The sequence below is a fragment of the Centruroides vittatus genome, unplaced genomic scaffold (genome assembly GCF_030686945.1).
Source record: "Centruroides vittatus isolate TY-2023 unplaced genomic scaffold, ASM3068694v2 scaffold_324, whole genome shotgun sequence".
In the NCBI taxonomy this organism is placed as follows: domain Eukaryota; kingdom Metazoa; phylum Arthropoda; class Arachnida; order Scorpiones; family Buthidae; genus Centruroides; species Centruroides vittatus.
The window spans coordinates 2,092,844-2,106,904 of NW_027122701.1; the positions used below are offsets into that span (position 1 = coordinate 2,092,844).

A 14,061-nucleotide genomic window follows, 5' to 3' on the forward strand; every position below is an offset into this window, starting at 1 on the left:
TTGCCTTGTATTCTTCTCATTAAAAATATTTTAAAGAAACAAAATATTAAATTAAGTTAGTTTAATATAAAAATTATATTAAAATATTATATAAGTTCCTTTATTTATTAACATAGAATGAAATAAAAAAATTATATAAAAATTTCGAATTTTGATATGGATAAAGTTATATTATTCGGAATTCTTCAATATCTTTTATTCATTTTTAATTTTTTTTTTTTTTACTTTGTTTTAAACAGCGAATAAATTTTAATGATCCTTTGAGATAGGCTGTGCATCTACATAAATAAATTTAAACTTATTCAGGATTATACCATTATAAACAAAAGGATTCGTATTGTCGGGATATTATTTTCTAAAAAATTAAATATAATTCAATTTTTATATTTTATTGACAAGAAATTTTTTCTTTTATTTCTAGAAAATTTAATATTACTCTTATATTACTTTTCGTACAAAATTACATTTTTTCGTAATATCTAATAACGATTATGTAAAATTTTTTGATGAAATTTAAATCTGGAAAACAAATTTTAGAATAATTTGGCTCATTTCACCTTATTTCCAAGGTAATATGCGATTTATAATACACATATTTTACATATTAAGCTCAGTTGAGTCATAAGAGCGCTCTACACAGTTAATTAGTCTACAGGTGTAGTTTAATGGAGATTTATGACAATTATAAAAAAAGAATGGAAAGAAATAAGCAATGAAATCAATTTGGATCAATCTTACAATTATGATTAATCCAAAACCATTTAGATTTAGACATTCTGGAGCCACGTAAACACTGAATCTCATTAAGCGCAGGTAAGTCATAAGAACTCTCTACACAGCTTATTAGTTTACGGCTGAAATTTAATGGGAATTTATGAAAATTATAAAAAATAATCGAAAGGAATAAAGCAATTAAATCAATTCGGATCAACCTTGCATTTATTATTAATCCCAAGCCATTCAAATTTAGACAGTCAGGAGCCATATAAACACTCAATAATCCCATGGTGTGCATATGTGACGGATTTACAACAGACAGTAGCCGAGATAACAGTTATTATAATGATCCAGATGTGTGCCATTCTTAATCAATGTTGATCCTCTATCAGTTATGCTTATTGTTATCCAATGATTATTTATTTTACAAGACGATAATAGTCACGTTTCGTGCAACTAGTTATACGCTTGATGTAATTTTCTTACTGAAAAAAAGAAGTAAAGTTTTAAAAACGAATTTTTTTTATTATAAAAACCGTTTAAAATTTTTTCTCTTTTTATTTATTTACTTATTTTTTTTATTATTTAAGGAAAATCGATCAAACCTTTAAATTTTAAAAATCAGAATTGCGTGTCTTCGTTAATTACTGCGTGTGTTTTATGCCTGAAAACACATTAAAACTTAAATTTTAAATTATAAAATATTACTTTTTTCTTTAATAAATAATATTTGAGGTTATTTTTTAAAAAAACCAAAAAAAAGTTTAAATATTTGAGAAAAAGGAAGAGATTTTAAGCGATTCATTTACTCGTCTCCGATGATTATGTATAAAACACATTTATTTAAATGAAATAAACAAATATTATTTTTTATAACTTAAAAATCCGGAAATAAAATTCATTAACAATCACTTTTTAGGAGTAAAAGCAATAGGAGTCACGTTACGAGTTCTTTATAATATAAATAAGCATTATTAGGAAGATAAATGAATGGTTCATATATCCAACTGGATCCTTTCACGTTTCAAATATTAGTGCTTTATTTGTCTACGTCACAGTGACGTCGCAGGGCATGCGTATGTAAGTTGTCCGCCTACGTTGTTGGAGATTGGCGGTCTCTTAAAATAAGCCAGCATTGTGTGCTTCGATCACTGGTTAGCTTGTCGTTGTGTCATATAGTAGCAAATTGTGTCATCTATCTCTTAAATCTGAAAGAAGTAAGTAGGCATTCACTTGCTATTATCCTACGTATGAAAGTCTATAACAATTTTTAAGTGTTAACTTTAGATTTAAGTCAAATTTTTCTCGTTTTTAAATATAAATATATATTTTTTTATTTGTTTCTAAAGCGCGTTATCTCTATTTACAGTGTTTTGATTATGTCCTTTGCGTTTTTTACCTTTTATTTTAAATGTTTACGAGTTTTTTTTAGTTTGGAAAGTTTATTTATCGGCAAAATTTCAAGTCGCGGAGTAAATATTAATTTAGAAAAGTGCACGGAAGGATATGAGAATATATTTTAGATTTTCCTTCATAGATTAGCTGTTTTCTTACGTTAAAAAGTAAGTTTAGAGCTGAAAAAAAGTATTGAAGACAGACACACTATGCAAATCGAATAGGAAAATCAGTTTGATTTTCCAGATTTTTTTTTTTTAATCTAGTTTAAAATTGTCAATTGTTGGTTTGTCGAGAAGGAATATACAAAATTTAAAAGATTTTCTTGAAATTTATTCAATCTGACGGGCTATTTGTATATTATAATTTGTTTATTTACGTACCTGTACATAAACTAGAAAAATAAACATTAAGTTATTTGATAGGCAAATTTATTAACACAATGAATAGCCTTAAGAGAAAACTGTACGATTAAGTCAGTGATAATCTTTAATCAGACTCAAAAAATTTTATTCTAATTCTTTTATTCTATTTGTAAATTAATTTATTTAGCTTAAACGTATCTGTCTTTTCTCAAGTAGGAACATAAATGATTAAATTTTCTCACGAAAAAATATTTTAAAATGACTGATTTATAAATTAAATTGTTCCGAATTCAAATCTGTAAAAAAAATAAGTCTGTAAATATACTTTTTAATGTAAATATTCGTTTATTTTTTTAGTTTATTAAGTTTTTATCCAACACAAAAATTAAGATGTCAAATATAAGTTTCTATTGAAGCGCATACAAACAAGGTTTAATGTCATTAGATAGAATTTTTGTTGACTTTACTGACTAAATCCAGACGTAGAAAGGACAGTTGATATTCTTTAACTTTATAACTTTATCAGATACCTTTTATAATAATAATAATAATTTACATATTTTTAAACTTTAAAAAAATTTCGGTTTCTTATTTAAATAAAGCAATTCTATTATATTTAGCAGAGAAATTCAATATCAAATTAAATATATAAGGCAACAACAGGAATTTTTATACTTTTCTTTTATCAAATTGAATATTAAACTTATAAATTCTTTACGAGTTTCCAGAATAATCATTTTATCATATATACGAATATAGAAAGCGTAATAGAATTGAATTCGGAATAATACATACAAAATATGTATTTAATTAGTTACTTCATATAATTACATCTATTTTCATAGTTTCTCACTCACCCTTCTTCTCAGTACCCAACTGGGACCTTCTATTCCTTTTTTCATCCCTTCACTCTCTTCTCTTTTTTAATCCAGAACCCTACTCCCTAACAACGATAATATATTTAATTACTTTTACTACTTAAAAATAGATTCATTTTTCTATTTTTTATACATTTTATATATTAAGATAAATATAATTTTCATATTTCTCTATCCAAATTTAATTCGGTTATGGTAATATTAGTAGAGAAATGATTAACCACCAGTTTTAATAACCAAGCAAGAATGAGAAAATCGTTCTATTTATACATAATGCAACAATTAAACTTTTTATTAGTATAAATAATAGAAAATCTTAAGATCTGTGCAGTTTATATTTAGAATTTTTAAATACTTTCTATAAAAATTTTAATGATAAATATATAAATATATAAGGAATATATTTATTCTCTTTTTTACTCCTTCACTCGTCTCTTTTCCAGTCTAGAACCCTACTCCCTATTTATGATAATACTATATTTAATTATATTTTCTACCTAAAAATAAATTCATTTTCCTATTTTTTTAAAATATATTTTATTTATTTTATATATTATATATCGAAATTCTAGTTTTCGATGTCTGTAATTTATTCTTTCAATTAATTTCTTAATTATTCTAGGATTTACGTAGATAAAAGTGTAATTTAAATAACAACTGAAATATTTTTCTTAAAACTCAGCATTGAAAATTTCAAATTATGTATCATTAATTATCGTATTTTTCATTAAATGTTTTCTCTAAATATATCAATTTTCTAGCTTAAAGATAAGTTCCTGATTAGTTTCTAATTATCCAGCTAATTTGAACAATATTATAATAAATTTAGCATTATGTTAAAATATAATTAGTTCATTTATATTAACAAGACAATTTTAAAGTTTATAATTAAATTAATTACTTTTTGTCGCTTTATAAAAATTCTTTACCTCGTTTAATCTTAATTTAGTTAAAATATTTTTGATTGGTTAGTTTTTTCTAAGTGGTTACGTAATTTTAAAATTCTGACAAATAATAGTTGGTAAAATAGCGTACTACGAAAGGTGGATTGCAACGAAAAAAATGAAAGTAGAATCACAACTCTGTTTAGATGTTTCGTAACTGAAAGACATAAAAAGCAAGAAAATTTTCAATTTGTTCTTGTATTTACTTAAATAAACTATCAGTTTAGCCTCGTTCTCTTATTTTACACACGTCTAACTTACTTTCTTTGACGTAGACAAATGACAAGTTGATGCGTTTTCTGTCTTGCAATTTCGTTATGCGGGAAAGACACATTTACAGGTGCAAAGAATAGATAAGCTTAACTACATGTTTTGTTTGTATAGTGAGACGGATATTCATGGAAGTTTGTCTTAATTCACTCTTATGCTAACTTAAATTCTCAAATGAAAAGGTAATTTGTACATATCTACTTCATTTAGTCTTTAAACTTTTAAATTTTATAAACAATTTTATCTTCGTTAATCGGTTTCTCTTGATCTGCAACCACTTTTCCCCCTTGCTAGCTTCTAATTTCGAAAGATAGTTTAGTGTAAACAGTGTAATTATAATAAAAACTTATAAATACTTTTATTCGAAAAGAATTCGCTTGTAGAAATTTCTTATAATGATATATAAATAATAATAAATGCGAGCATTAGGCTAACTTTTACACGAAAAAAATATTTGTCAGCTTGATTTGTCTTCAAAAATAATTTTAAAATAATAATAATATATAATAGATCTTTCGGTTATTGAATTAAAATGTATTTATTTAATTTTATTGTTTTATAAACGAATATTTTACATTTTAATTCCTTTAGATATTATGTCAGCTTCTGGTAGAAATTTTAGATATCCTTTTTATTTGTTATCTTTGCTTAATTAAATTTAAAATGGTTGGCTCCTTCAAAGAGTAAAATTTTTCTACTATAAATAAGAAGGTAACACTAGTTCTAAGCTTTCATTTAAAAAATAACTTGACCTTCAAAGTTGCAAAGAGAATTGTAAACACTGTTGTGACGGAGAAGGATTGCTATCTTATGAATGAAGATGTGAGGTTGAGTGTTTGTATATAAAAAACTGGGAATAACTTCATTTTTTATGTCTGCACTATAAATTATAACATCATTCGGTACACCTTTAAACTGTTTCGTGATGAAATAAATATAATCGAATTAATAGACAGAATTGAACAATGGTTACAACGTGAATGCGTGATATATTGGTACATGGTCCTCGTACTGGAAACAATAACAATCTTCTATGATGACAATGAGAATATTGCAGCTGTTCCAAATTCTTTGATGAGTTGAATTTACGTTACGGATTTTATTTGTAAGGAAAATATTTTATCTCTGTAAAAATATTCTTTATTTTAGTTTGAATTTAAAAGTTATCACGACACGGTTCTTTCTTTTATACTTTATACTCTATTATCACGACTAAAAGCAAATAATTTACAATATTTTTCTTCATTTTAGGCATAAAATAACTTTTAAACTGCGATTTTCATGCGATATTTTTAATGCTCCAGGTGTTCCTGAACCGAAACTAATATCGAGTTGTTCATTTTTGTTTACTTTAATTAACCAAAACTGTCTAATTACTTTCAACATAAATGAATAGTTGTGATTTTATTATTGTAATAATAATAATTATACATTCTAACTTTTATGTACAGTATACAAACAAATTAACACGCTAACGACTAAACAATGACTTTACAGTTTCTATTTATAAATTTCTCTTCCAATTTTTTACAACTTAATTTTCTCAGAGTTCTTTAAAAAAGAAGCCTCAAATTACTTGTTAATTTATAGAAGAAAAGAGCTTTCTTTAGTGCTTCTTTTTAATAAATATATTATTTACTCGATGAAAAATGATACTTTTCCGGCAATAATACGTCAATAAAAAATAATTAATTATTTAAAAGGCAATTTTAAGATATTATATAAACAATAATAAAACATGTTTATCTATAAAAAAAATCCTGTTTAGTTTAAGGAAACAATCATTCTGCTAGATTGAATTGACGTATTTAACATATTAAAATATAAATTAAAATTTTATATAATTCTTAAACCCGATACAATTTAAATTTTTTACTAAATATTCAAATCCTGCAGGAATTAACTATATAAGATTAAGATTTTCTATAAATTCACATGCTTGTTATTTCTTCAATGGCCTAAATCCATAAAGACAATATTCTCTTAAGACAATATTTTTGACCTTATGCCATTTTATACCTTTTATTTATATTTTTTGAGTTATTGTAAATACGTTTCTATATATAGAACATTATTTCATATTTTTCTATAACGTTCGATAGCGTGTATTGTTCCATCAACTTTATTATAGAGTGGATTCTTTCTTTAAACTATTGATTAAGCAATTGTTGTAAAAATTGGTTTCTTACATATCTAACGACGTTTGTCTTAAACAATAATAGCCATTTATCCAATTTCCTAGGGATAAAAATCAGAAATCAATGATTATCAAAGAAGTGTTCAATCCTCATTACAAATATAAGATATAATAAGTTTATGTAAGAATCAATTATCTTATCCTTTAGCTTTTTATTTCAATGAAATTTTTATGTAATCATAAAGAAAAATCGTGAAAATATTCAAATTAAATTAATTTTTTACTATAAAATTTTAACTCGTTAATATAAAGAAACAATACGCAGAGCTTGGGGCAAGAACCCTCTTTGTTGAATTTCTACAAACATTGAGCCGATATAATTTCCAGAAACGTGACCCAAAATTTCTCATAGACTGCCTATCACTTTCTAATATCATTAATTACCTGTAATATGTCCTAAAATAAAATTTTAAAAAAATTTTTGAAACTTGGATGGTTTTTCAAGAAAAAAATGAGTTAACATATTCCTGCTCCAGGATCTTCGGTTATTCTCAATGATTAAATACAGATTGAAAAGCATTATAACTGCATTATAATGCCTTTTAATCCTTAAGTTAAATACTGCTTTGAGTTGAGTACAGCGCGATTATTGTTACTCCAAATTGTTGTGCATATTACAATTTCATTATCTGAAAAAACCGAGGGACAAATTTAGAGGTATGCAGAACGCAACTACACCCTTTCCTGAGTGTTTTTTCCGAGTAAAGACGTCAGGTAGAAAAAATACTGTACGGCATATTATTTCCTGTCTGCACTCTCCTATAGATATCTGGATCCGCTATTGAAAGGATCCGATACTTTACATAAATATGATTTGGAAACAGGTATTGAACTTGCTTAAAAACATCAGATTAGAACGAACAAAACCCGTTGTTTAACACTTTAATACAGTACTTTAATTACTTTAAAATAAAAAAAAATGGATAAAAATTAACAGTTGCGAAGATTCTATCAAAAGCAAATTTTCTTTAAGATTACTCGTGAGAAGCCTTAAATAAGAAAGTTTGGCTAGAAAATACTGTAATTTATAATTAAAAAATAAATAAATAATTATTTAAAAAACTTTTAAAACGTTTGTTTGATTCTAATCATTGTAAAATTAATAATGTTAATGTTAATATATTATAAGCTTAACAAACTATAAACAGAAACTTTAAAAACAAAATTATTATTCAACAATAATTTTTCTAATAAGAAAGATTTTGTTATTACAGCACTAAAGCAATCCCATAAGTCTTATACTGTATCGACTTGTACTGTACAATATTATAGTCGACTATAATAACAAAATCTTTCATTATTTTCTGATCGAACTAAATTGAAATATATCAGATTTTTGTGGTCCATTATAATATATATTTTCTTCTTTATATATTGTTAGAGGATAAATATAGCTTATATATATATATTTTCCCTTCGGATTAGCTTTTATATATCTGAAATATTCTAGAGTTTGGTTTATATCTTTTTTCCGACTTTATCATTCTTCAATTCTCTTGTTAAGTTCGAGTGAATCTCAAAATTAATAGCATTTCGATCGCTGTCAGTTATCAGAGGTTGCGATAATCTCCAAATATCTTCAATGGAAGCACTTAAGATGTACGGTTTAACGTCGCTTCTCCACCCACTTCTATTGTTAACAATCTTCTACAACAAATAAACTTTGTGTTTTTTAGATACTATTTAAAATAAGTAACGTAAAACCTCATTCGAGGAATTAAAATAACTTCTCTCCCTTCCTACCCACGTTTTCAATAACGAATATGGAGTCGTTGTTTACTAGTTTCCACGCATATTTAAAACATTTCTTATATTTTATTGCTATATTAATGAATTTAAACTTCAATTTTCATCTCTTTAAAAGCGATGTATCGAAATTATTTTTATTTTTGTTTCAAAAAGTGATCCGAAAACATCAAATTTATCATATTTAGAGAATTTTTAAGTTTTTTTGTATCTTCTTTTCATTATTGAATATGAAAGTCTTCCTTTTCTCCAACTCTACCAAGTATACTACTATTGTTATATTTTAAATCAATACATTTCTTTGAATTTATTTCATCAGTCTTGGGAACAATCCTGTAACGTGACGATTGTGAACAATCAAACCTTCAAGGTTTTCAAAATCTTTGCTCGACTCCTTTTATTTTTTTGTGTTTTTATCAAGAATTATTACTTGATAAATTTAATATTTCAGAATTAAAATCAAAAACTTTCCAACTGTATTTTTAATACTTGATATTTGTATTGAAATTCATCAATTATTACTCTTGTTTTAATACTTCGGTATTGATCTATTTAATTTTGTATTATCACCAACAACTTAAATATTAATTAAATTGGGATGAAAGAGTAAAAACTTTATATCGACAAATGATAAATTTAATTTAATTGACTCTCCTTATTTTACCCTTATAGGTCATTACAAAAAAATGTATACATGTATACACATGTTCTTCCTCGTTCTATACATTTTACTAACTCCTCAAATAATACCATATGCTGTTGGAGATTATTCTAAAGAGGACATCAATCGTCCAAAACCCGACTTATATTCAGTTAATCACGTTAACAGACTGATGAATATCTTTCCTAGACAACAAATTGATAACAGGAATAGAGGCTTATGGGCGTTACCTTATCCTTTATCCAATTACAATGGCTACGATTTAGAAGGGACTGTGCCACCAGGGCACATGATGAAGCGTGATGGTCCTCCACTGTCCATCGTCAACGCATTAGATGTTCTGAGACAACAGCTAATGTTGGATATGGCAAGACAAAAAATGAGAGAGAATCAAAATAAAATACGTCAAAACGATGAATACTTAAAGAATCTCGGAAAAAGAAGCATTTCCTCTCAGAAAGATGTTTCCAGGTCTATGGATGGTCTGCACAGGTCTTCGTATCTAGATAAAAAGGTGAGTTTATTAGATAATTATAAACGGAAAAGTAATATAAATTACAGTGGTGTATCCAGGATTTTCATAATATGGGTGCTGCTGGAGTTAGATTCGGAGGGAACAAGGCACGTACCCCCAAATGTTACTCGGTTACTTAAAATTACTTTAATTATGTAATTGAAGTCATGAGACACGCGTTATTCTATTTTTTATTATTTTAAAGTAACAAAATCTAATTGCTTCGGTATTAAAGGGGTGCTGCAGCATCATAATCACCCCCTGGATACGTCCCCTATAAATCAAGATTAGGTAAAGCTTGTTTTATCTGAGATTTTAATTTAAAATATTCCAATAAGTCATTTTCTACTTTTTGTTTACTTCGTATTTAATTAATCTCATTGTCATACTTAAAAATTTTTTACTAAAAAGACATTTTCATTAAGAAAACCTTCGTTTTTATTTATTGTATCCTTTTGTCAATCCAGGAAAAAAAAAAATTCATATCGATCAAACTTAAGTAAAATTCTATTGTAAATGGAAAATTTTCATTATTGTAGTTTTATTTTCTCTTGCTAAATATTATATAACTTCTTTGTAAACAAGTCCATCTTTCACTTTTGTTGTACTATTGAAAAATTTATGATAATGTTCTCAAAACTTTGTTCGAAACTATAACATCGTGATCAGTTGAAAAAAATGCCTGTACTTAGGCTCAGAAATCTTTATTAAAAATACGTAAAGGAAAATATAATAACCACCAAACGAATATTTTTGCTAATTCTCTTATCACATTTTCATATCTGTATTAAAAATCTGAAGAAATAATTACAGTCTCAAGTTAACAATTATCTTCAAAATGGTTCCGTAGAGAACATAATACTATTTAATAACAAAATAATAACTTCTACATTAAATCTTTTTTTATATAAACCCTCAAGATATGTCAATCTTCTCTTTTAGGACTCAAGATTATTCCTTTGCAAGTTATTATGTTTGCCTTAGCATTAACCGTGCTTTTATCCTGATTTAATCTTTTGTTTTTCCTACTTTTATTTTGTTGCAGACTCTTTTAAATCATAAAACAAACAGTTATAATGTTTTTTTGTTTAATTTATTATATTTTAGCTGTAAGTTCGATGCAATCGATTTTTTTTTCTATCGTCTCTATTGATCTGCAGCATAATCTCAGCTTAACTAATGGGTCATCTTAATTTGGGGTTAATTAAAATTTAATTGGCTTAAATTTAATCGTGTATCGTCATTGTTTAACTACATAATAATCTTAATTTAATTAAAGCATAATAAGCATCATTTTAATTTAACTGTAGTATTAAATATTATTTTAGTTTAAGAAATAAAATATTATCTTAATTTAATAAATTATTCTTGATGTTTTTATTTTAAATTTAAAATATGTAAAAATATAGACGGTGGTCTAGCCGCCAATCTTAAGCCAAATTGCTTTGTATGTGATTATTAAATTAGCCTTAATATAGTCCGATAAATAATTCCGGTGGATCGTTTTGTAATATATATATATATATATATATATATATATATATATATTTATTTATTTATTTAATAACAGAAATTATTTATAAATTTATTTTTTTTAAATATCACAAGTTTTTTGACAGTTGATAAAATCCATATTGAATTTACCAAGACGAGAAATGCATTTAGCTTTGTAGTTTAATTCATCAAAATATTCTGCATTCAATCTTCAACGTCTGGTTTCTTCGTAGCTTTTACAAAAATTGGAAGACGTTTGGCAATTGGGTTCGAAAGAGAACATTTCCAAAAAGAGGGAAGAGGGAAAAAAAAGATATTGGATGCCGAAAGTGAATGTAACCGCCAACATCACTTCAAATCAAAAATGTTTTCGGGACATTTTGATACATTTTAAACCAATCAAATCATGCTTACTATTTCTAAATAAATCGATCAACTCGAATAATTTATAACATATAAAAAGTTTTATTTATTTATTTATGTATACGTACTATAAATGTACATTTCCGGAAAGAGCATTGTTTATTCCGATAGCTTAGAGTGCATTGCTTTTATTGAGTTTAAGTTCAACTTTTACCTACAATATTATTACGTAGAGAGTTGGTAAAAAATATTTGTTTATGTCTTTACTAAGACCGAATACGCTTCGGTTTATTGACAAGAAAAAACAGTAAGACTTCTATTAGATATTGAGAAGGAAAGGACTCTTCAGAATGGACTTCAACACACTAAAAAGAAGAGAAAAAAGGTCACATCACATTCTTATCAGATCTCTCCTACTAATTACTAATGAGTTTTATTTATTAGTAGAAAAATGTAAAAAAACTTATTTTAATATAATTATAATTAATTTTTGAACAGTGAGATATTAATTAATTTAATGAGTAGAAATTACTTTTACCTTCACTCGCGAGGTTTTTGGTGTTTTTCTAATCGACGTACGCAACAAAAATTTTACTTCACGTCAAAGATAATTTTGAAAAATTCTTATTTACTTATATTTAACTAATGAAATCTTTGTAATAAAGATATGAACAGGGAGGAGTTCATTAGGTATTTTCACATCATTCTATTAATAATTATTAAGAGACGAGGAAGAATTTAGAGTTCTAGACGTTACTTTTACAGATTTTAAAGAGATTATTAGTCGAGCATGGTCTTAATATAGATGTAAGTTAATTAGGTAGACATCAGTAATAATGATGTTTGCTTAACTAAAATGATTTTAAGTCTCGTAACTTAACTTAATGTGTAAGTTAATAAAATAAATTAGTTTTGCTCTATGATATGTATATATGTGTATGTATTTTTGTTCTTTATAGGTACTCCAGACATCAGAAGTCTGAATCAGCGTATAGATTTCTACCCGTCTCTGTTTAAAACGGAGAAATTTTTTTGCAGATTTCCATTGTGGATTACATATTGTAAAAAAAGGAAAAAAATAAGATAAAAGAGAAAAAAACCCTTCAAAAATTATGTAAACATTGTAGAATTTTTGTCATGTTATCGATAAAGTCTTTCACTTCTATAGTTATCAATCTATTTTAGCAAACTAAACAATCCTTCATGCAATTTCTCCCTCTTTTAACATGGTGATGTTGTCTTTCTTCTTTAAATGTGGTAATTTTCGTCAAGCTATTGAAAAAAAGCATAAAAAATGATGTTGTGAAATGAAAAAAAACTAATTTTCACCTTTAAAGAGACACATGACAATCCTTTGAAAAAGAAAAAAAAGAAAAGAAATGATTTTTCTTTAAATAACAAAACAATTAGTTTTTTGTTTAGATTTAATAATTAAAATAACAAAATCGTGGCCCTTAAAAAAATACAAAACTAAAAATTTGTCAATTGATAACAAGAGAAATAATAATCGCCTATCTTGGCTTCTACATTTTTTTTTTTTGTTATGACACAGGATCATTTTTTCCAGATAAAAAAGCTAAAAATAAACACGAAAAAAATATAAAAATCAAACGTATCCGAGCATCTTTCTCCTATTTTTTATATTCACAGAATATCAAACAAACTTAAACTTTAAATATTTAAATTCTATAAAATTTTAATCTAGTAGTTTTTATCGTATTTTCACAATACATACTCTTTGGAGATTAATTATATTAAAAAAATAATAATAATAACGCACCAAAAAGAGAGTAAATTCGTATTGATAACACACGAGACAAATTTTTAAACAGAATAAAAATATATATATATATTTTACCACACTTAAAAATTTTTAATAAAATAAAAGACAAAAATAATTGTTGTAAGTCGCAACAGTGAGCTAGGCTATTTGTAAAATATAAATTTATATTTAAAATCTATAAAATAAGAGAAAAAAACAACTTCTTGTAGTAATTATATTACAGTAATTGTACCAATTATTCATTAAAATGAAAATAATTAAGATAATTTTATATTAATGTTCCTCATCTTTCCCATTATCTTTCTGATTAAAATGAATAAAAATTTACTGTTTACAGGGGGAAAAATGCTAAAAAAATTCTCATTGCTGTATCCATCTTGATTAAAATAATGGAAAGTTTGAGTTAACAAGCTTTGATTCATTATTTTAAAATTAAATTAATCAGTACAAACACGATTTTGCTCTAAGAACCATCCACTCAAACATTTAAATTATTAATCGACATCCTCTAGGAAGAAAATTGACGAGAAGATCGCTTCTTTAAATGCAATTTTTTCATTTAAAATCAATATTAATATACCATCGAATGGATAAAAAACATAAATTAAAGTCTTCTAAACGAATTCAAACTCTACGTTTAATGAATAAGATCGAATTATTCTTCATTCTGTATTAATAATAGGCGAATCAATCCGTGGATAGAATTTATGAGGTTCAGATTTTAACATATAATT

At 25.6% G+C, this 14,061-nt stretch overlaps 1 protein-coding gene across 1 annotated transcript; it reads left to right on the forward strand.

Annotated features, from left to right (window-relative positions):
- The first annotated feature begins 1,804 nt into the window (after nt 1-1,804).
- On the forward strand, nt 1,805-13,737 carry Dh44 (diuretic hormone 44). The gene is made up of 3 exons (XM_067286009.1): nt 1,805-1,934; nt 9,185-9,687; nt 12,504-13,737. Exons 2-3 carry the CDS (start codon nt 9,199-9,201, stop codon nt 12,525-12,527), a joined length of 513 nt encoding a protein of 170 aa, XP_067142110.1. The 5' UTR covers nt 1,805-1,934; nt 9,185-9,198; the 3' UTR covers nt 12,528-13,737.
- The last annotated feature ends 324 nt before the right edge of the window (nt 13,738-14,061 follow it).

Excerpts from the sequence above, each read along its gene's own strand:
- Dh44 (XM_067286009.1), top strand. The coding sequence starts at position 9,199 with ATGTATACATGTATACACATGTTCTTCCTCGTTCTATACATTTTACTA. Across the intron at positions 9,688-12,503 it reads CTTCGTATCTAGATAAAAAG|GTACTCCAGACATCAGAAGT; the intron begins GTGAGTTTATTA and ends TGTTCTTTATAG.